This window comes from Zootoca vivipara, chromosome 8, assembly GCF_965207765.1.
Source record: "Zootoca vivipara chromosome 8, rZooViv2.hap1.1, whole genome shotgun sequence".
Taxonomy (NCBI): domain Eukaryota; kingdom Metazoa; phylum Chordata; class Lepidosauria; order Squamata; family Lacertidae; genus Zootoca; species Zootoca vivipara.
This window is the reverse complement of record NC_142591.1, coordinates 20,372,488-20,392,729: the sequence shown is the minus strand read 5'-3', so window position 1 is coordinate 20,392,729 and position 20,242 is coordinate 20,372,488. Positions and strand designations below refer to the sequence as shown.

Sequence of the window (20,242 nt, the reverse complement as noted above, 5' to 3'; positions counted from 1 at the left end):
TGCACTTGACCTCAGATAATACCTCTTGCTTGCCTGCTGTTTGTGTGTGTGTGTGTGTGTGTGTGTGTGTGTGTGTGGAAACAAGCCTACCATACAATGGGAAATTTACATTCCTTGATCTCCCCATTGTTACTCTGGCCCTGCTCACTGCTAGCAGGTGGCCCTCAAAACGTTCCCCAGAAGGAAACACGGCCTTCAGGGTGACTAAGGTTCTCCGCCCCTGTTTTCTGCGCAGTCAACAGGGTGGTCTTAAGAGATGGTGAAGTAGCATTGTGGCTGCTAGAAAATAAGAAAAAGCTACTTGCTTGTCAACATGTTATTTAAGATTCCGTAAAATGTTTTCGAGTAGAGATTGTGGGGAGAGGAGCAAAGCATCCTTCCTTTCCTTTCCCTTCTGAGAGGCTAGCCAAAGATCATTCACCTGAGGCTTGCTAGCTCAGGCCTTGCCCTACTGCTCTCTAGACTACTTGAGCATTATTTTCAGAGAGAGTTCAGTGACCCATTTTATAGCTACACATAATGCATGAGAAAAAGGAAGTATCAAGAAGATCCATGTGTATGCAGCAATTTTACAAGAGCTAAGAAAAAATAATAATCACAGAATGTGGTATTGGATGCAGGAATCGGCTTCCTAAGAATCTCAGTTTGCTTTCTTTCTTTCTTTCTTTCTTTCTTTCTTTCTTTCTTTCTTTCTTTCTTTCTTTCTTTCAAAAGAGCACGTTTTCAGAATAGACTTTCAAGCCTACGTTAAATTAGCAACACCCGCTTAAATGTCAAAAACCAGAGAAATAACTGAATCAAATGTACAGTAGCTAGAGATGGAGTTTGCATACACCTGCGCCTCCTCAATGACTAGCAAAACCAGAATAAGTTATGCAAAACACTGAAGAATAAATTATGCAAAATTAGAGGCTTATCCAAATTTGCTCAATTTGAATAATTTATTCCAAGTGCAGAATTCAGCATTTCTCTTGGCACATAATTGAGAAGGCCTGGGAGCAATTTTTTTTATCCCCCTCTCCCCAAGTATGGGATATATACACAGCTCTGTTCCTCCTGCTGAGCGGCAAAGAAGAGCCTTGAGATTTCCTATAGAATCTAGCTATCTAATGCCATGGAAGGCATTAAATAATTGTTATTCTGCTGTGCTTCACAGTCAAATGCAACAAAACAGATTCTTCTCAGTGTTGACTGAATTACATTTGCACATGCAGGTGCTCCTAAGCTCTCTCTTTGCTAGATAGTGATCACTTCGATATCCCTTTAAATGTGATGGTTAAAGAATTCTGGTCATTGTAGTCCAGTGAGAATCGCTGGTAAGCGATAGGGTAGCCAAATGCAGAAGAACACAGAGCTCCTGAACCTTCCAACTGTTGTGCAGAAGAGGCAATTTTGAGAGATTATCTTCTGCTCACCATTAAAGGGGTAGGAGCCTGTCCTCTTTTTTTATCTGGCCACCCAAGTTAGCTGTCCACCATTTCCTCCCTTCCTCTCAGAACTGCAGTTGCCATGGTTCCCTGGAAGAAGTTTTGATGTCTCCCATTAATGAGACATCTAGTTACCTGGATGTGACCTAAAACATTGGAGATGATTAAAAAGTGTTCGGTGGCAGGTTTACATAGAAATCAGGTGCTTAAACAAGGCTGCCTACTTTGCACAGGCTCCCTACATGAATATTGAGCTCAGTGGAGTGATCTTCGGTGCTATCCCTACTTAGAATAGACCCATTGGCATTAAAAGAGATGACTCGTTAATTAGTTGCATGCAACCTATAGTTCCTTGATTATCTTAACTCGCCTAATTGTGAAGTGTTCCCCTCCATCCCCGTTCAGACCAAACAAGAAACGGAGAAGGGTTCCAAATGTGGTTGATGTTTCCAGAGTTGACAAATTGGCCTTTAGTTTGAATGCAATCTAAACGCCTTCAGCTAGTCCTCTAAGCCTGCCTACTTGGAAGCAAGTCCCATCTACAATAGCTTTCATGTAAGTGGATTTAGGAGTGATGTACTGGGCTCCGGGCTTCTAATTAAATCTGGCCCTAATGAAATTAATAGGGGAACGCAGAAAGAAGTAAGTGACTTGAAGATGATGGCCTTTTAAGTATCTTGGTCAATGCTACAGGGCTGAATTTGGTTGGCACATAAAGAACAGTATATTTCCATCTCCTTCCTCAATATTATGTACCCCTTTTTGTGGGGAGGGGGTACAATCTATGCAGCTGTTCACAAGCAGCAATTGCCATCCTAATTAATCAATGGCCAGGAGGATTTCTTTAGTCTATTTGATCTGAAATGAGGGGCATGCTAATTTCCTTTCCATCCAGGCACAAACTTGCCTCTTCATAAGCTGCAGCCTTGGGAAAGAAAGAGGGGAAAAATACAGAAGCTTTTTTAAAGTTTACTTCCTTGAATAACAGCAAAACAACCAAAGCATGGAGATTGACTTCCTTTCAGCCATTCTCAGCTGGAAGGCTGCATTCGTTATGGCAATGCTGTTTATGCAGAACTTACTGATCTCGGAAGCTACTACTGTAATGTTATGCCACAATAATGTTTCCCGGTCAAGAAGTTTGGAAGTAAATATTGAACCGTTTCCAGAATCAATGTTGAATATTCTGTCCATGTCAGTATGACGGTCTACAGAATACCTGAAAATAGAAACAAAGTCATTTAGAGATCGCTCCAAAAATGCTTTTAAATAATTTTATGGTGCACTCTACAGCTATATTGCAAAACAACAACAATAACAACCACCACAACAAACCCCACTAAACCAATTTTGTTGTACTGATATTGTGAACTGCAACATCTTGATACCGTCCGTGATTTGGACAGGATTTATCTAAGGCAGTGTTTCTCAACCTTTTTTGGGCCAAGGCACACTTGTTCCATGAAAAAAATCACGAGGCACACCACCATTAAAAAAGTTAAAAAAATTAACTCTGTGCCGCCCTATATTGACTATATAATTATGACTGTAAGAAACACTTGCCAATTGCTGTGTTGGTTGCAATCTCCTGTAATAAGGCTTCACAAGCCGCTGATTTCTCTGCCAGCACAATCCTTTGCTCAGCAACATCTTGATACCGTCCGTGATTTGGACAGGATTTATCTAAGGCAGTGTTTCTCAACCTTTTTTGGGCCAAGGCACACTTGTTCCATGAAAAAAATCACGAGGCACACCACCATTAAAAAAGTTAAAAAAATTAACTCTGTGCCGCCCTATATTGACTATATAATTATGACTGTAAGAAACACTTGCCAATTGCTGTGTTGGTTGCAATCTCCTGTAATAAGGCTTCACAAGCCGCTGATTTCTCTGCCAGCACAATCCTTTGCTCAGCAAGTTTCAGGTTGAGCTCATCCAGCCAGCTTCTTTAAGTTTGTCTAAAACCACCCTCCCGTGGTGGTGGCTGTTGAGAGCTGCGCTCGCTCCGCATCGTGACCCGGCCGGCTTCCTTTCCGGCGGGTCAGTGTTGTTTATTGGCGGCTGCCAGGCACGTGACAATGCAAATTGCCCTTCTCGTCGCTGCACACCAGCCAGCGTCTCGCGGCACACTAGTGTGCCGCGGAACAGCGGTTGAGAAATGCTGATCTAAGGATCCCGGTCGGTGGAAGGCCTACTTCTGCAGATGGAACATTTGTAATTCCTCACTATATATTTGCCAAAATCCTATTTTATTCACAACATCACCCATTAAGACCAAAGTATGGGTTTAAAAAAGTCACAACCCAAACACATTAGGCCAATTCATAATTTCCATGTTAAGTGCTACAACTGGCATTCTGGAGTTCTTTACTTGAGCATGGATTTTTCAAAAAAAATTTTTTTTAGCTATCTCCCCCTTTGTCTGCTTGGTACAGACATCAAGATTCAACTTGTATTCTTCAAAATACAAATGCAACCTGTGAAGCTTCTTGTGCAGAAAATAAAATTTCCAAAGCGTGATATGGTAGAAAACCTACCACAAGATAATTTCCTCCCAGCTCAATGTTTCTGTAGTATAATATAGTTTTGTGAAAATTCCCTGCTAATGATCATGTTGAAAGCTAATGTGACATGAACATAGCAATGCTCTGGCGTATTCAGGCTGCAACCCTGTCGCACATTTATTTCCAGGTAAGCGTAACATTATTTGCAACCTAAGTAACTTCACCCAAGGCATCACAATTCAATGGCCCTTACTCCTGAGTAGCCCTGTCTAGGACTGCACAGCCTATCACAAGAAAACTGAACCAATTCTGCCTCAAGAATGGTTGCATGCATTAGTGAAGATTTAGTGAGCTCTGTAACCTTCTCTATAAACCGTAAACTGCCCTGAGACCTCCGGGTATAGGGCGGTATATAAATTCAATAAACAAAATAAAATGACTGTAGGGCACAGATTTACTCATGCAAGGGAAGGAACAGGCTGTTGTTTTCCTGCACTTCCCAATTGAACAGGATGACCAATCACTGCTTCTTAATAATTCAATACCAAATATACCCAAGAGCAGAACTTGCTGAAAATCACCGACCCACCTAAAATGTAAATGTCAGCAATGCAATTTTTAAAAAGTTTTTTTGGGTAGGATTTATAATATTTTGGCCAGGCTGGCAATAAACTGCAGGATATAGGAGGGCAACAGATGAAATGGATCAGTCTGCAAGGGCTATAGAATGACCGCTCACCAGTACTGTCAGTGGGCGGCTTTTGTGACCTGGCGCAGGCTCCCTAGCCTCGGGAGCCAAGCCATAGCTGTTGGGCGTTGCTCTGTCCCCTGGGCTGGCCGGTGAGGTTGCAGGGCTCCCGCCTGGCCCTGGTTCAAATTAGCAAATTAGCAAATTGGCGGTGGCCGGTGGGGCGGGGTGGAGCAAGGGCCAGGTAAGGAGGCTCCTGCAGAAGCTGGCCATTCAGTTGGCTTGAAGTGTCATGGAGAGAGGCTCATTGTTGGACAGTTCAGGGGGAACTGACTGGGAGCTAGGGAGCTGGGAAGTTGTATGTGGGAAGTGGTACCTTGAAGTGGCCTGGGAAGTGGCCTGGGCTTATCTTCTTGTCCTGTAGTGTGGTAACACAGCCCTCATGCGGCAGTGTTAGCAGGGCCCTGTTAGAGGGGTTTGTGAGGGGAGTCACTGACCATGAGCACTCGGTGGATGATAAAACTCCCCTCCACAACAAGAAATTGGCGGGGGGGGGGGGGAGCTGCATAAACACGTGTTTTGCAGTGTTTCCCCCCCCCCAGATTTCTGTCTGACCCTGCTTAGCCTCAGACCCCAGCTGGGGGGCTGCGAGGGATACACACCCAGTGCCTAAGCCAAGGTTTTCCTACATCTGAAATTAATAAAGTTGTGGCCTGTTTTAATCCTATACCTAGGCTGTCTTGTGTCTTAATTATTTGGGGCCTGGCTCCCAGGGAGGAGGGTCTGCGCCTGGACCCGCACAACTTCCCTCCTGCCCGTGCCATCCAAAAAGCACTTCTCATGCATCACAGCAACACTGCACAGGAATACTAATACTAGACTCCTGAGTGCAAGGAGATGGCTTGTCTTTTCTTGGCAGTAGTGGGGGGCCTGCACACTCCAACCCACAAGTGTATGATCTGGGACAAACTGGACAGCTCTTTTTCTATGCAGGAGTGCCACACAGCCCTGTGCCCTGTTGAAGTGGTTCTTCTTCCAAATGCTCTCCGATTAAGTGTTCACTATTGGTGTCTACTTAGGCAAGGGATTGCGAGTTACCCCCCCCCCCCATTTTGCTTTACCTGTTTCAACCACACTATGGTTGCTGTAATGCCCAGGAAAGCAGCTGGGGAGACTGGCTGAGGTTGCCAAGTGGGAGAGTTGGAATTCAACCAACTGTTTCCCTGCTCCCAAGGAGAGAGGGAGAGGGTGGGGTGGGGAATAAGATGGGACCTGAAGTTGGCTACATAGTGGAGCTCCTTCAAAACAAGTGTTTTTAAGTGGTGTATGTAGTCCCTGTGAATTTAGCATCCGCTCTCAACGTAACAAACTCACAGGGCCATGGCGTCAGATACCGTTTCTAATTCCATCTGTTGAAAGGTCAGCAGTCAAGCCTTCCTGATGAACGGATTAAAGTGAATTAAAGATCATGAGACTTTCTGCTGCTGCTGCTTCTTTTCAAGTGAAAGGAAAGAACATCTCCCTGATACCTTTTAAAAGTCTGGGGCTGGAAGAGTTTGTGTGTCTGCCGACTTCAAAGGCTGCATGCCAGCAGAAATTTCCCTGGAATTATATGAGTTGCAGAAACCAGGACCTCAAGCTGGGGCAACAATTAATATCTCAGACATATACTGAAAGTTGGCAGTAGTGCCACAGTTTGGATTTGCCAAGCTATTTAACAGGCTTTAAGCAAGCATCTTTCACGTATTCAGCGAACAGGGGATTAGCGGTGTAAGTTTTTCAAACGGAAGCCTAATATCCAGAAATCCGAACATCACAGATTTAGCACAGTGTATGTGACACAGTTCTCGGAAGCAATGGAGAAAACCTGTTTATGTTCGATTCTTAATTTGCAGCCTGATGCTAACCATTTGTTTTAGCTGCAGCCGCCCTTAGGAAGCACTGCTATGCAATTGATCATGTTAGGCTGTAAGTGGAGAGAAGAGAATGTCCTAGCAAAGCCCTAGCAAGGGGAAAGTGATGCCTAGGAGAAAAGAGGTTCTTTGGACAGTTTACATCCAATGGGTGGGAAGCAGTGAATGTACTCTCATCTCAAGTCAGACAGGAGGGAGCTAAGCCTCTGTTCTTCTAGCTTCTTGGCAAAAGATGAATAATGGACAGAGCCTTAGTTTGCACCATACTACATGGTTAAATTCAACTTCCTAGTGGCAGCCACTATCACAGAGCTGATCATCCCTGTAGGGCTGTGGGGTATCCCCCTGGTCAAACAGCTGTTTCATCTCTAGAAGGGACCCGTGGATGTCTCTCCTGCCAACATGCCACCACCAAGATGGGTCTACCTGTAGGACTACAGCGGCTGCTGGATTACAACTCCCATCATCCTTGACCAACTGCAGTGTTGGGTAGGGCTGACGGGGTTTGGAGTCCAACGGCATTGGAGGCTCACAGCTTTCTCAGCCCTGCTCCAGAAGAAATGGGGTACGGGGAGGCTAATGCCAAACTGTCAACCTTCTAAGGCTGCAGTAGGGGCTCGGGCTCAGTCGCTCATTCCAACTCTGTAGAGAACCTACTACAAGTTTCAGCCTGTTTTCCCTGGCATTTCTGTTAGTGTTTGTATTGTATTGTAAATGTATTTCACAAAGGATAAATGGCATTGGGGAAAGGAGGTGTCAGAAGGCAATGGCTTGATTATTGTGTTGGTTTTATCTTTGGCTGTGAATGTGGGAGGGTGGGGGCTTCATGAAGACACCGTCTGGAAGATGCTGTGAGGACAGGCAAGCTATGGATTAGTAACTTATGCACTGCTACCGGTACAAATGAGTTTTTTGGGGGAAAAGAACTAAAACCTCTGTTGGGCTCAAGGGAGAGACATTCATTAATGTATATGTACAGTAAATAATATAAGGGACCCAGGTGGCGCTGTGGGTTAAACCACTGAGCCTAGGGCTTGCTGATCAGAAGGTCGGCGGTTCGAATCCCTGCGACGGGGTGAGCTCCCATTGCTTGGTCCCAGCTCCTGCCAACCTAACAGTTCGAAAGCACGTCAAAATGCAAGTAGATAAATAGGAACCGCTACAGCGGGAAGGTAAACAGCGTTTCCATGTGCTGCTCTGGTTTGCCAGAAGCGGCTTTGTCATGCTGGCCACATGACCTGGAAGCTATATGCTGGCTCCCTCGGCCAATAATGTGAGATGAGCGCGCAACCCCAGAGTCGGTCATGACTGGACCTAATGGTCAGGGGTCCCTTTACCTTTACCTTTACAGTAAATAATACCGGTTGTTCAATTGTTGCCAACCTAACAAGTAAAGATTTATCTTCAACTATTTGTGTAAGATGCATATTTTTTTATGACAAATAGCTAACCGTTTCCCTGCTCCCACGACATACAGTAGATCTGCACCTGAATATTAATATTATGAGGAAGCATGGTTTCCCAGAAATCACTACACGCACAGGCAGGGGCGTCTCATCCCGTTTTGCCACTTGAGGAATGTGCCCCCCCCCTAATTCCTCCATTGCCACTTGTATTCCCCTACCTGGTGGTGGGGACAAGTGAGAACACTGCACACGGGAACGCCCTGGCTCTTGCCGATTCAATGAGAGCCAGCATGCTCCTCAGAGCGTTGCCACTTGTCTTCTCCACTCCAAGGCCAGGGAAAATGAGCAGCAACACCACCGCCTCCATTTTGCTGTCGAGAGGGAGCATTCTGGCAGTGGCAGAAGCGGTGGGGCAGGCAGGGTGCCGCCTCTTGTGCTCCCGCCACCTGAAGTGGATGTTTCACACTGTCTCATAGGTGGGCCGGACCATCTGCAAGCAGAACACTAATGCGACACAGTTCTAATAGGTAACACCGTGGTTTGGCAAAACGCTAGTTCTAAACTATTTTTCTCATTCAGAAAGAACACAAGACAAGGTTGTAGTAGTTAAAAGTACCGTATATCCTTATTACATTGTTAACCCTGACCTAGAAGAATGCTTTTAATAGGCTACCCTTGTCATTGCTTTCATTCAATTTAAATAATCCCAGGTCTCTTTTGATCAAGGGCTGCTAATTATGTTGAATTGGTGGTGACTTTGACTTGCGGATCATAGCCTATTAAAAATTAAGTCGACAACATCAAACTCATTTTTTACATTTCTTTAATGAAATTACTGGTGCGTGTATGTCAGATTTCGGGGCTTTATTCCCTTCAAACTCGGGGAAATTGATAAGCTAGAATGTTAATAAATATATGAAGATGCCATCACTAAGTCCTTAATATGTATACATAAGGAAATGCAGAGGTGTCATAAGGCAAGTTCGTGCAATGTTCATATCAGTTATGTTCCAGGAACATCGCTTGGAGATTACGGTGCTAACTAGCCTGCAATTTCCAGGATCATTGTTTTTTTGGTTACATCAGCTACTTTCCAGTCCCGAGGTACATACACATGCTGTTTCATACACAGTATGCACTGAAAAATTTTGAGGTTGGGTCCTGCTTGTATACAGCAACAGCAAACTCAAGTGCGGAATTATGACAGCTATGTAGCAAGAATATGGCTCCTGGTATCAAGAGGGAGATATATGCATACTTGGAGAAACTCTGAGGTTTGCAGAAGCAGAACAAACCATTAGGCCAGGAATTGTATGTAGACACCCCATCCCACTGCGAATTGTCAAATGACTGGGCACAGAATGCAGCATATTGGATAAGGAAAACATGAGGTGGAGAGGTGGGGGAAATGGAATATCATATCCTGAAAGAAGGCATAGCTGATTGGCATACTGAGCAGGAATACCCCACACTGCAATATTTTATTGCAGGTACCTCTTGTGATATTGACTGAATGACAGCATAGCATCCTTTAAGCATGCAGAGTTCATGGGCTGAACTGCTCTCAAGGACAAAAGTGCTACCTTATATTAGATGATGTGTTAACAGGCTACCTGAGCTAGATCAACTGTTTTGTTATATATGCTGCAGTATTTTGAGTTAGCCGGACAGGGGTCCTTGTTGTTCTGTAATTCTCTCAGAGCCCCACTCAGCGGAGAACCGCTCATCCACTCTCTTTGCCAAATCCCCTTTCAATTCCTCACAGCGGCAGACAAGGTGACGGTCCCTTTCCGTGTAGCCTGACAGATAAGGATGGTTGCAAACCAACCGGACAAAAATGGTATGGTCTGTTTTGATGATTTATCGATGTGCAGAGATCGGCAAGCAAAGTTTTTGCAGGTAAACACAACCCCCTGCTATTGTATGCACATCAAGTGGCTGTTAAATGAAACAGCTGCAGGATTCGGTTGAAGTGCTGGCATACCGTATCCAAGTTCATTCAGGCGTAGGCAGGGATGATTGCGACTAATCTCAGCTCCTTTGCAATGCCTAGTTGACATGGGAGATGGCAGATTTTCTGTATGGCAAATGTTGGAGGGAGGAAGGGAAGATGGTGTGGGGACTGCAGATGCTGGTATGTGCCAGTGTCTTTTGGGCCACAGTCCCCATGAGGTCTTAATGGGACTTGAGCCTTGTTGGAGCCAAGACTGAAAACTGCCAGCTCTAATGTTGTGATAGTTGTACATCTGAATGCATTTATGCATCTGAAATGTCACTCAGCATCCAGGCAGGTGAGGGGAATCGGTGACTAAAATGTTACTCTATTGACAAATGTAAGTGTCACTCAATCTGCTGGTGCCAAAGGCAGACTTTTTACAAAATCTGATCCTCAAGAGATCTTCCTCTAATTGCTTTCTTCGATGCAGTGTCCCTGTATTTAACGCAACTGCAAGCCAAGAAAATTTGTGGGCCACCGAGGAATGCATGTGTGAATTTCCTCTCTCTCACACACATGCTAAACATCTTCATAATGACATTATGAAGCATTCTTTAATGGGAGATCAAAGGGCTTTCAAGCTGACAGTGCTCTGTGCTGAGGTTTTTCTTTTTAAAGCTACAGTCAAGTGGAAAAAATTGAGGGTTTTCGATGTAACATCAAGTGTCTGGAAGGTTTTATTTCTAACTGTCAGGGGAACCTGACAAGTAAGTGACAAGTAGAACATATAACGGTCTAATTGCATCCTCCCCCGAGCTGTGAGGGAAAGTTAGAGTTAGCATTTACACTCATGATGGTGTGCGGGGGGAAATCACTGTCAAGCCCTAATCTAGGCTCCCGGATCTTGGAGAGATGGCACCAGAAAAGCCCTCCAGGATCACATAGGCAAGCAGTTTGGGTGGTAGCACAGTCCTGTTCACTTTCTCTCTATTCCTGCACAGCATTTAGGTTCCAGGGGCATGTCCAGAGAGGCTAACTTTGACGCTTTCTGTTGCCTCGCATCTCTATCCAAGCACACGCTCCCTAGCCTCATTTTGAAAGTTCCCCATTGCCTCTCTCCTCCTGTATCATTCTTCTATCAGCTTCCACCCATGACTGAGTACAAAGATGGAGGGAGAGGTGTTGGAAAGCACCTTCACAAGGTGAGAAAACAACTTGAGTGTACATACCACAGAGGCAGGAAGAGCAGCTCAGAGGCAACAAAGGAAGAAAGGAGTATGGACACAACAAAAATGGAGTGAGGTTTCTAGCCACACCAAGACAGAACAAGGCTTGGTGCCCTGAAGATGTCTTGGACTACAGTTCCCATCAGCCTCGGGAAACATGGTGCTTGTGGGAGTTCTAGCCCCAAACATCTGCAGGGCAAGAGGTTGAGGAGCCCTGGAGTAGGGTATGCCTAAGTGAATGGTTGAGTATGGAAAGCAGGTACATGCCAGGCACACATTTGTGTTTTCCAAAGCCATCAGCCTGATCTGGCATTCCAGTCTGTTCTCACCTGTCGACACTGCTGATGTAGGCTGTGAGATCTGTATAGTTTGGTTCACAGTGTGATGGGACCTCCCCCCACCCACCCACCCACCCACCCACACAAAATCATAGCTGCCAAGTTATCCCTTTTTAAAGGGATTTTCCCTTATGCTGAATAGGCTTCCTCGCGAGAAAAGGGAAAACTTGGCAGCTATGCAAAAAATAGTACCTGTGTGCATAACTGGGACCTGAGCAGATGAGCTAGGGCCTGCTACTTGGCGTAGCATATATGAAGTTCAGGGTGGGGAGGGGAGTTGAGATTGTCACGAGGTGGACAATCCATCCTGTGTCTGCACTAGAGGGATTATTGGTGGTGCTGGGCCAGAGAGAGAGAATGGGTTTGTGTTTGCTTGTTTGTGTTTGTAGGATGGCCCAAACCATCCCTAAGTGCGCTGGCAAAGGTAAGATAGGATATGGGTTTAGAGAACTCTTTCCTGGTGGTGTTGGGGAACTTCCAATATGCTTAGGCTGCCTCAAATGGGCTGGCTTGGGAGTTCATGCCTTCCAGGACAATCATTGAACCATCTCAGTGTAAAAAGGTAAAGGACCCCTGGACAGTTAAGTCCAGTCAAAGGTGACCATGGGGTGTGGTGCTCATCTCACTTTTCAGGTCAAGGGAGCCTGCCTTTGTCCACAGTCAGCTTTCTGGGTCATGTGACCAGCATGACTAAACCGCTTCTGGCGCTATGGGACACCATGATGGAAGCCAGAGCACACGGAAACGCCATTTACCTTCCTGCTGCAGTGGTACCTATTTTTCTACTTGCACTGATGTGCTTTCAAAATGCTAGGTTGGCAGAAGCTGGGAGCTCACCCTGTCATGCAGATTCGAACTGCCGACCTTCTGATTGGCAAGTCCAAGAGGCTCCGTGCTTTAGACCACAGCACCACCCGCTCCCTTCTCAGTGGCCCAACACATGTGGCCGGACATATGCTCAAGTGGTTTCCCCCCCACAAAGCAGGTAGGGGGCCCCTGAGACCTTCCAATAAAAGGTTGGTATGGTAATAGATAGAATGATAATAATGATAATGATATATATATATTGAAGGTATCTACTTTGTTGGCTCCCTGTATTGTACCTGCTTTCATGGCTTCCTGTCTTTCTGCACCAGACCGAGAGTACAGGAAATTGTACCTCTGGAAGTGTGCCATTGTGTTCAACAGCATTTTGTTCAACACTTAACCTTCTGCTTCAACTCCATTTACTTCAAGAGAACATAAGCATTGCCAAGCTTTCCCTGGCTGCCACTCCTCATTCGCTTCTTGCCTTCCTTCATTCAATTTTTAAACAAATAACATCTTGCTAATAGTTGCCGATGAACACTCCAAAAAGCTGCTTATGTATTTACGAGTTTGTCGATTGGCACGGTCAACCAAGGTTACAGGTTGCTCTATGATGTACATCAACCCCCGTGACCACCATTTTGGGGGTTCTATGGCCCATCAACCCCTGAGCAGGGTGTCTGGACAAGAAGCTCTCTCCCCCCCCCAAGCTCCCTTTAAGGGGATTGCCCTGCTCTTGCGGTGCTCACTTGGTCTAAGGATCCATTCTCAACACCTTGTCCACCATCGTTGTGACAGTTGCTTTGAGGCAGGCAGTATCTCCAGATTGGCCAATTGTCCTGAAGGGAACATTCCTTCCTGCCCCCCCAATGGTGATGAAGGGACTTCCATAGCAAGCCACACCACATCTAGCCATGCCCCAACTGCTCCCTACATAGTGAAGCTTTTGGTTCTCTCTCTCTCTCTTTCATCTTTCTTCCACTTTCTTCGGCTGCTTCAGAGGTCCAGCAAGCCGCCACCACTGTCCATGTAAAAAAGAAATTGTTCTCCTCCTCCTCCTCTGCTGCGTCTGGTGCCTACTGTTCTGAAATCTAGAAGGGAACTGAGGCTGAGGCATGGGAGTAGCACGCTTATATTTCCAGGGAGCAGATCAGAGGGGAGAATGTAGGGCAAAGCAACCCCCTCTGGTCTGCTCCCTGAGCCATGCCCACAGACTCCTCCGCAATTGGCAGTGCCACCGGCAAAAGAGTCCCCTGAAACAGGTGTGGCTTGCAAAGGTGGAAGGAACACCTCTCTCCCTGCCTGCCTACACCGCAGGAGCGAGCCCTGTCTGCTGTGGCCGAGCTGAGCTGCAAACTGCACTTCCCCAAAGCTAAGACAAGCGGTTCTTATGTATTCTGTGATGAAAGAATCGGAATAAGTCTCACAGGGCAGACCCAGAAATAACACCTAGCTAGACCAAAAGCCTTTCTCTTAGGAATTGTAGGCGCAGATATACCGAAGGAATCGAAAAGACTGTTCATGTACGCTACTACGGCTGCAAGGATGCTGCTTGCCCAGAAATGGAAAGGTGACAAGATGCCTATAAAGGTGGACTGGCAGATGAAATTGCAAGATTGTGCAGAGATGCCGAGATTGACCAGGAAAATCAGGAAGATCAGAACTTCAGTAGAGTTCGGGATGAATACAGTTTGCGTTTAAAAGAACACTGTAAACACTGCAACTCTTTGGCAGGCTCTAAATAACTCTGGCAATGTTACAAAGACTTTGGAGACAAGGGAGGACTGTAATTTGGATGAACTATAATATGCAGTTGACAAAGGTATTTAAAGAATCTATGGAGGGAAGGAGGGAAGTCCTAAGAATCGAAAGAATCTTGTTTTATTTTTAATGTTTTCAAGAATGTTAATTGTGTGATTGATTTTGTAAAACCAAATAAAATTTACTTAAAAAACAACAACAGCAGAAATAATACCTAGCTATACAGTACCAACTATTTCATTCTCAACAGTAGTAAGATATTGGCATTAAAAAAAACCCAAACATGCTAAGTTCAGAGATATAACAAAAACCTAAATAAGTCTATGCTTACTTGATAGGATTCTTTGCAACGTCAGGGTCTCGGGCAGTCACGGTTCCTATGACAGTGTTTATCTGGACATCTTCCTTCACTTCAAATACGTAGGCTGGCCTGCTGAACACTGGAGGTTCGTCTACATCCTCCACCACAATTCTGACAGTTGTAACATCTTTGAAGGGTCCCAGATAGAGGAATCTGGGGTCCACGTGAGGATTGCTTGCCTCCACTTTCAGAGTGAACTGTCTTTTCTTTTCAAAATCCAAAGCCTAGGAGCAGAAAATGCACATGTTAAATAGAAAGCTGATAACGGCTTTCCAGGGAGACCTGACATTCAAAGAGGCAGACTGAAATGCGTCGGATGAGCGTGTTATGCACTTCAAAACAAACATTTGCACTGCAATTCAATGCATGCTTGCCCAGAAGGAAGCCCTACTGCTTTCAACCGTACATACGCCTGAGTAAGTGTATCCAGGATTTCGGCCTCAGAGGTAGGGTGGTTATGTGCCCTATTTTAGAGAGGAGAGAGGGTGTCTGGTGTAAATATAAAGAACCACAAGGCGGGAGAGCAGAAGGGACAATGAAGTTGCTTATCAACCTTTAGCAGAGAGTCCTCCTCCATCTACTACGGTACCTTCTTTCTCTTCTTCAAAGGACAACACTTCTTCTTGCTTCTTGGAGAAGACCAAGAAATGCAGGGTGTGCATTTGAGCCCCAGCTCGAAGAAGGGCCTGCTCCAGAAGGAAGGTGTGTTTGCTTGAATTGGGACTGCTCAGGTGTTTCCGTATTCAAGCACTCCCACTTCAAACAATTGCCCCATTTATGCCTTGTGAAGAAGAAAATATACAATGGCAACTTCAGAGATCTCTGTAATGTCTGGAGATAATGTGCTGCTGTGAGACAAGAGGTTTGTCCTCCGATCCTGCACCTTTTAGAAATCATTAATGACTTCATTTCCATTGAAACATTCCTGCCTTTCCTACTCTGATACTTCCCAAATGTGTTTGCCCAACAACGTTGCCTTCCCACACTTCCTTGCAAATGAGAAAATAAATCAACCACTCTGAACCGACTTTCGTTTCCCTCAAAGCCCCTACCTGAAAAGGGGACACATTTTGGGGGAAAGTTGTGTGTTGAAAGCCGTTCCTCACTGGAAATGCAACTATGTTATGTGAAGTCAGAACCGATGTAGCGTGGCGTTCGGTAAAAGAGCGTAGCGAGGATGCTGTTGTGTTGTGTCAAGGGAAGAGATAACTGTCATTTGTTATACTTCATTGATGTTAATGAGCGCCGACGGTCAGTCAATGTTTCTGGAACTAGCTGTAGATGCTTGCTCAATAGCGCTTGATGTCTGCAAGAGTTTTCTTCATGAGCTTTGACAGTGTCTAGCGAACTCAGACGCAGCCCATGTGGTTGGCAGGGCTACCCCAAGATATGTTGCTGCCTCAGGAAGAACAGCAATTGGTGTCCCTGCTTCCCCACCACTGCCCCACCATTCAACGTATATAGTGTGCAAAACATGGCCAAGTTATTTTGGCACCTGAGGCGGCAACCCCTTGGGTACTTATCTCACTCCCTGGTAGTAAAAAATACAATAGTAATAAATGAAACAACTGACAATTTTCTGCCCTTTCATGACACCCCTAAATCAGGGTGCTGTTGTTTTTTAGATGGCTTCCTCACTCTGCCTAACAGCACAGACAGTCCCGATGCTCTGTTGCGAGCTGGAGAAGTGGCCAGTAGTCGCAGTGCAGCCAGTTAAAGAGGAAATAATATGAATTCTGTAGCTGAGAGGATGAAGGAGTCTCGGGGGGAAAGAGGAAACACTCCAGGTAGAAGTGGGTGAATCCTTCAATTTCCAATTACCCCCATTTCTCATTTTTCCCCATCTTAATTTCCATTCCCCACATTTCCACATCACTTTGGGATTTCTAAAAAAAGGTTGTCATGAAAATTCACCAGCACTTTTGTGTGAGTTTCTCACAGTATGCATGTTTGCTTAAGAGGCACCTTTTTTCAAAGCAAATTTCCCTAATGCGCTCTATTTTCGTATGTTGTTTTCACAAATACGTGCATTTTTATGTGCACCTCAATATATGTATTTCTGTACACTCTCCTTGGCATTGCAACACACATACACACAAACACAAGCAAAGCACAACTTTTGATGGATGGCTGTGTTTTGGTTTGCATATTGTTTTGGGAACTGCAAATTTGGTAAGTTCGCCAACTGAGTTGAATTTCTCTCCCACCCCTAGTTTCAAATAGAAGCTTTTTGCTTTCTGGGGAACTGATGCTGGTTTATAGACTGGCTCTTTCTGAGTATGGGGCTTTTCTTCCCCTCTCTATGCTCAATGCATAAACAGATATTGCAAAAATGCCACAAGCTTTCAGTGCTCTCTCCTCACATGTAACCAGGCCCCATAGAGGCTGCCCCTGGAATTTCCTATTGCTTGAGGAAGTGGGGGGAATTGTGCGTGATGTAGTTGCAATTAGATTTGACTACATCGTGAAATCCTGAGGGTACAGAAGAAACATCACAAGCAATTTAGGTGGAAAGGAGACAAACCATGGCTCTTCATTTTTTTTAATCCCTTGTACTGTAAGAAACCTGGCCAAAGCATTATTTTTCAGAATCGGACGCAAACAGAAAATTGAGTGATATTGGGATCAAGTCCTATGAGGCATTTCTGTATGAACAAGTAATGATGGGTGTTGTGCAGAGATCTACAGGCAAAAGTGCATGTTTGAGACTCTAATGTCTTTTTCATGTTGGCTAAGTCTGAATTGATGCAGGCTGATATCTGTAACCTTATCAAGCTTGCTAGATAAGTTGCTTGCAAATGAGATTAGTGAAATGCTTTCTGACAACGAAGGTGTCATATTAGTAGTTCCCACTCAGGATCTAATAAGGCCCTGCTCTTTAAAAAACAGAGAGACAACAAAAGAGAAGTCAGAATGCTCCCGGATAGAATTATTAATTGCATTGTATAGGGGAAAAGACATAGGAACACAGAGCTCTGATATGCTTTTGCATTAGATGGGATATTAACTTTACCCAGCTTTTCAGAGTGTTTAATTTCAAAATATTTCATATGCAACACGGCACAGTTTTTGAGAATTTGTGGGGGCTAATGGAGCAGATTCTTAGCCAGCGTCTCTAAAACGTATCCCCCCCCCTGCAACATGTAGAAAAGAAATGGTGTGTAAAAGAGGCCAGGTTGCCATTTGATAGAACAAGTCTGTTGCACCTAGGGATGTCAGAGAATTCTGTCAGTAACAGAAATGGTCACTGTTCACATTTTTAACCCAGGTCCAGAACAGAAATCAACCCAGCAAATACAACTAGCATCAATCTAGTGAATATAATTGGCACCATTTTTTTTAAAAGCCCACAACCAACACCTAATTAATCAAATGCCCAGTCACAATATCCCTTATGCTCTAGTGTGACCAGGAAACAAGACATAGGATGGGTTGACTCATACAGGAGCAAACGTGGTCCTTATTAGCTGGTGCTACACAGGGCAGGAAGCAGGTTCTGCCCACACTCAAATGGTGCACCTCTTTATTTCTTCTCATATAAGTGAATGGCATTTTGCTAGCCCACCCAAGCATGTTTAGCATCTAAATAGAGTTATATGAAGTATTTTGTATTATCTCACAGTGGTGATAACTACTGGTCTGCAGCCATGAAGAAGCAGCTTCTAGACACAGGCTGAAAGAAGCCTGCAGGATCTGTAGCTTGTGATGGGTCAGGGTTGAGAAGGGAGGTGTCGAGGTAGGGAGGGCAGCCTGTGTGCCCGGGCTGCCCAGGGCCACTTGATCTGATCTGGACAGCCATGCAAAAGTGTGAAATATTTCCTCTGAAGCCATTTCTCCACTCTTTGCAGAGCATTACTATACGTTGACAAGGGTGTTAACAAACTATGTGTGGGAGACAAAACACATGTGACAAAAGCATGCTGAAAGCCAAAGGGAAACATCTGAGAACATGCACCTTTTTCACTGTTATGATGCCTTCCTGTGTCGCCTTGTCTGTGAAGACGCCAAACATTTCTGAGCCATCCCCTTCGATGATGCTGTATTCCATCTCTGCATTTGGACCCACATCAGCATCAGTAGCTTTTATCCTGCCAACCGGTGAATTGAGAGGTGCAGACTCATGGATTTTGAACTGGTAGGCACCTAGAGATAAAGGGAAACTTTAGCCAGACAATCACAACTATTGGGGCATTTCCCCCAAATCTCCAGTCACATGCAGGTTTTCTTCCTACATCTATTCTCTACCAGCAGCCACACTAGTAAATTGATTCCTAGGTTGCTGCTGCTCCAAGTTGCTTGCAGGACTTTCTTCTTTCTCAATAGAGCCATTCTGTTGCATTCCTGATTCTAAGTACTACAAAAGGCAAGTGCTTAACCATTCTATTTGTTCTGGCATCAGACTTAACTCATACACCCTTCAGCTGCTAAGTCTGCACACCGGAATAGTTTCACTCTGGCTTTTGCTTATGGCTCAAGGTTACTCTTTCCTTGTGCTGATTTAAAGATGCTGGTGTCATGGTGCTTTGTCAAACAGGGGGAAATGATGGTAGGGCAGAGGCACCCATTTCCCTGCACCTGTATGGCAGCCTGCAGGCGAAGGGAACAGCTAGCTTGCACGACAGTCCCACTCATGATTAGAGTACAGAACTGCAACCGCATCCATAAGGCTGAGAGGGGGTCTTGCTGTCTGGGCAGCCCAGGACCTCCATACACACTGCCCTGGTTTGCATCTCAAGCAGGTTACTTTGGTGCTGCTAATGCAGCAGTTTGACTTGACCCCCAGAGGTGCACTCCATTGTCTCTCGAGTCAGGCAGATGCCAACAACAACTGCAGCTATCAACTCAGCACAGAACAGGTGATGCAGGGAGCCAATAGTATCTTATCTGGCTCCCTGAAGTGACTGGCTCTGACCCTGGCTCCTCAAATACCTCACAGTAACAACAGGTTGCTCTATCTGTGGAATATCGAACCCTGTAAGCCTATCTGCCAAACCATTCACTTGCCTGACAGGCTGAGAGCTGGATGGAACCTAGCAGGGATAAGTGCTTTAAATAAGCCCAGCATCTTGTTGAAATCAGGGCTGCTTTATTCTACCGCAAACCCCTACAAGGCATTTCTCTCTTTCCCTGCCCCTTGAACTGATTTTCAACAAGTCCTCTCTTTACAATGCACGCAGGGCTGTTTTCGCCAGATGGATTATGGCAAAGCAAAAGCATCCATACGTCAAATACAGTGAATAAGGAAACAGCAAACCACCATTGTGCGATGTGACATAGCGACACAAGACGACGCACAGCCAAAGCCCTTCATGTTAACTTGCTGCACTGCAAATGACCCAAATACATTGTCTCGGGGACCTTTTGGTCATTGTGCTTCTGCATCATTGTCTCAGAGCATGTGAGACGCCCTTGGCCAGAGATGTGTAATTCTCTTTGGGCCATGGAACCAAGTCTCAAATTATGGCTTACTCGTGTCAACAGAAGTTTCCTACTGTCCATACCCGCAGGCTGACGTTTGCCCTATATTAGGAGTTATTCTTCAGTTGGGGGAATGCCTTCCTCAACATTTTCAAATATATAAACCTGGCATACTTTTGTATCTAGAATTATTTTCCCTGGAGAGAAAAGTATTTGGTGCAGTTCTCTTCGCTAATGCCATTTCAGAATGCATCAAAATCTTGCGGCTACTTGAAAGCTAGTATGTCAGTAAAGGTAAATAAACCCCTGACAATTAAGTCCATTCACGAACGACTCTGGGGTTGTGGCACTCATCTCGCTTTACTGGCCAAGGGAGCAGGCGTTTGTCTGCAGACAGCTTCCGGGTCATGTGGCCAGCATGACTAAGCCACTTCTGGCAAACCAGAGCAGCGCACGG

At 45.2% G+C, this 20,242-nt stretch overlaps 1 protein-coding gene across 1 annotated transcript in view; it reads right to left on the bottom strand.

Moving 5' to 3' along the window:
* Positions 1–20,242, bottom strand: part of LOC118090347 (cadherin-6) — a 146,317-nt gene that overhangs the window by 16,060 nt on the left and 110,015 nt on the right. The window contains exons 6-8 of the mRNA XM_035125971.3: positions 18,323–18,510; positions 14,338–14,591; positions 2,510–2,646 (exon numbers count right to left, since the gene is read on the bottom strand). Of these exons, the coding sequence (XP_034981862.1) occupies positions 2,510–2,646; positions 14,338–14,591; positions 18,323–18,510 (579 nt within the window). The remainder of the gene's footprint in view (positions 1–2,509; positions 2,647–14,337; positions 14,592–18,322; positions 18,511–20,242) is intronic.